We start from the raw sequence: 1509 nt of genomic DNA, 5'->3' as shown, positions 1-1509 counted from the left end.
GCCGGGCAGGGGCTGTGGGCGCACGGTGCCAGGGCCGAGCACGTGGCTGTTTCCCCCAGCTGAGCAAATCTGAGAGTCTTCAGACTTCCATCCCATTACTCAGTGATGAGGATGGTGGATTTCTCAAGAAAAACGAACCGCAGTTGTGTAGCGGCTCTTCACTGCGCCCTTCATGGCCTGAGCTTTAGTCCTTTGTCCCGTGCACGAGCCTGTTCCAGGCCTGGCCATGGAGTGAATTCAGCTGGCCGGCAGTCTGGAGTCGTAGCGCGATCTCCACGTTTCCCCGCTGCATCCAGCTGTGCTGACACATTGCCTGCCGGCACGTAGCCAGGCGTTTAAAGTCCCTGTCATCACCGAGCCTCGGTGCCAGAGAGAAGTGCTGAAGATGCAGCTCCCAACAGCTGTCTGCCCGTCCCGCTCTCAGAGGGGGTTTTGCTGTCGGAGGCAGGAGCACGTGTCCCGCGTGGTCACAGCACAATTGTGGGCAAACGGGGGCCGTGATGTGCTGGGGACAAGCGTCGTGGGTGCTCTCGTTCTTTCTCTTTCTGCAGATTAAATACGGTGACACAGCTACCTCAGAGGGAGTCCTCTTTGCCACGTACTCAGCGCTGATTGGTGAAAGCCAGGCCGGCGGGCAGCATAGGACACGCTTGAAACAGATCTTGGACTGGTGCAGGGAGAACTTTGATGGAGTTGTATCCTTTAAAAAAAACAGCCGAAAACTGGAGAGAGAGGAACCGCACCTCACCAGGGAGCAAGGAGCTTGGGGTGGTCTGAAGTCACTGCCAGCAGCTCTGCCGAGCAGCCCGGTGCCTGTGGCAGATACTGAAATGCTCTGAGCTCACGCGTCCCCCCACGCTCCCCTCTCCTCCTCATGGGATGCAGTGGTTGTGGGAGGAGGGGTGAATCCACTGGGATGAACCTTCTCAGTGTTACAAGACAAGACACACCTTGGAAGTGAGAGGAGAGGGAGGGGGAGACAGCGTGGGGCTCTGAGGAGCACAGGGCAAGGCCAGAGCAGCAAATGTCAGGCAGTGGGGGAGCGAGTCAGTCCCGTGGCACTGGGACTGGCGGTTCAGGTGGTTGGAGGAGGCTGGGTTGTGTTTTCTGCCTGCTCCCATCCGCGAGCTGAAAACAGATTCTTCCTCCTTAACTGACGTTCCCTCAGATCGTGTTCGACGAATGCCACAAAGCCAAAAACGCCAGCTCCACTAAGATGGGCAAAGCGGTGCTGGACCTGCAGAACAAGCTGCCGCGAGCAAGGGTGGTTTACGCCAGTGCCACGGGTAAGGCCGTCCTCCTAGCTTGCTCCAAACCCTTCACCCACAGCTGCCGTGGTTTTGCTAACAGTGAAGTCTGTCCAAACAGGTGCCTCTGAGCCAAAGAACATGATCTACATGAGCCGCCTGGGCATCTGGGGGGAGGGCACCCCTTTCCGAGCGTTTGATGACTTCCTGCATGCGATTGAGAAGAGGTGAGTGGTGCCCAGCGCCCCTTTTCCCGTGGCTT

General features: G+C 58.0%; 1 protein-coding gene across 1 annotated transcript in view; it reads left to right on the top strand.

The window, feature by feature from the left end:
- The window catches only part of SBNO2 (strawberry notch homolog 2 (Drosophila)), a gene marked incomplete at its 3' end in the record, with an annotated part of 41150 nt that overhangs the window by 27776 nt on the left and 11865 nt on the right, over window positions 1-1509 (top strand). Inside the window, exons 10-12 of the mRNA XM_010136930.1 lie at window positions 552-695; window positions 1169-1286; window positions 1369-1474. Coding sequence (XP_010135232.1) covers window positions 552-695; window positions 1169-1286; window positions 1369-1474 — 368 coding nt within the window. The remainder of the gene's footprint in view (window positions 1-551; window positions 696-1168; window positions 1287-1368; window positions 1475-1509) is intronic.

This window comes from Buceros rhinoceros, unplaced genomic scaffold, assembly GCF_000710305.1.
Source record: "Buceros rhinoceros silvestris isolate BGI_N320 unplaced genomic scaffold, ASM71030v1 scaffold33385, whole genome shotgun sequence".
In the NCBI taxonomy this organism is placed as follows: domain Eukaryota; kingdom Metazoa; phylum Chordata; class Aves; order Bucerotiformes; family Bucerotidae; genus Buceros; species Buceros rhinoceros.
Note: the sequence above shows the minus strand (reverse complement) of the source record. Positions and strands in the feature narration are given on the sequence as shown.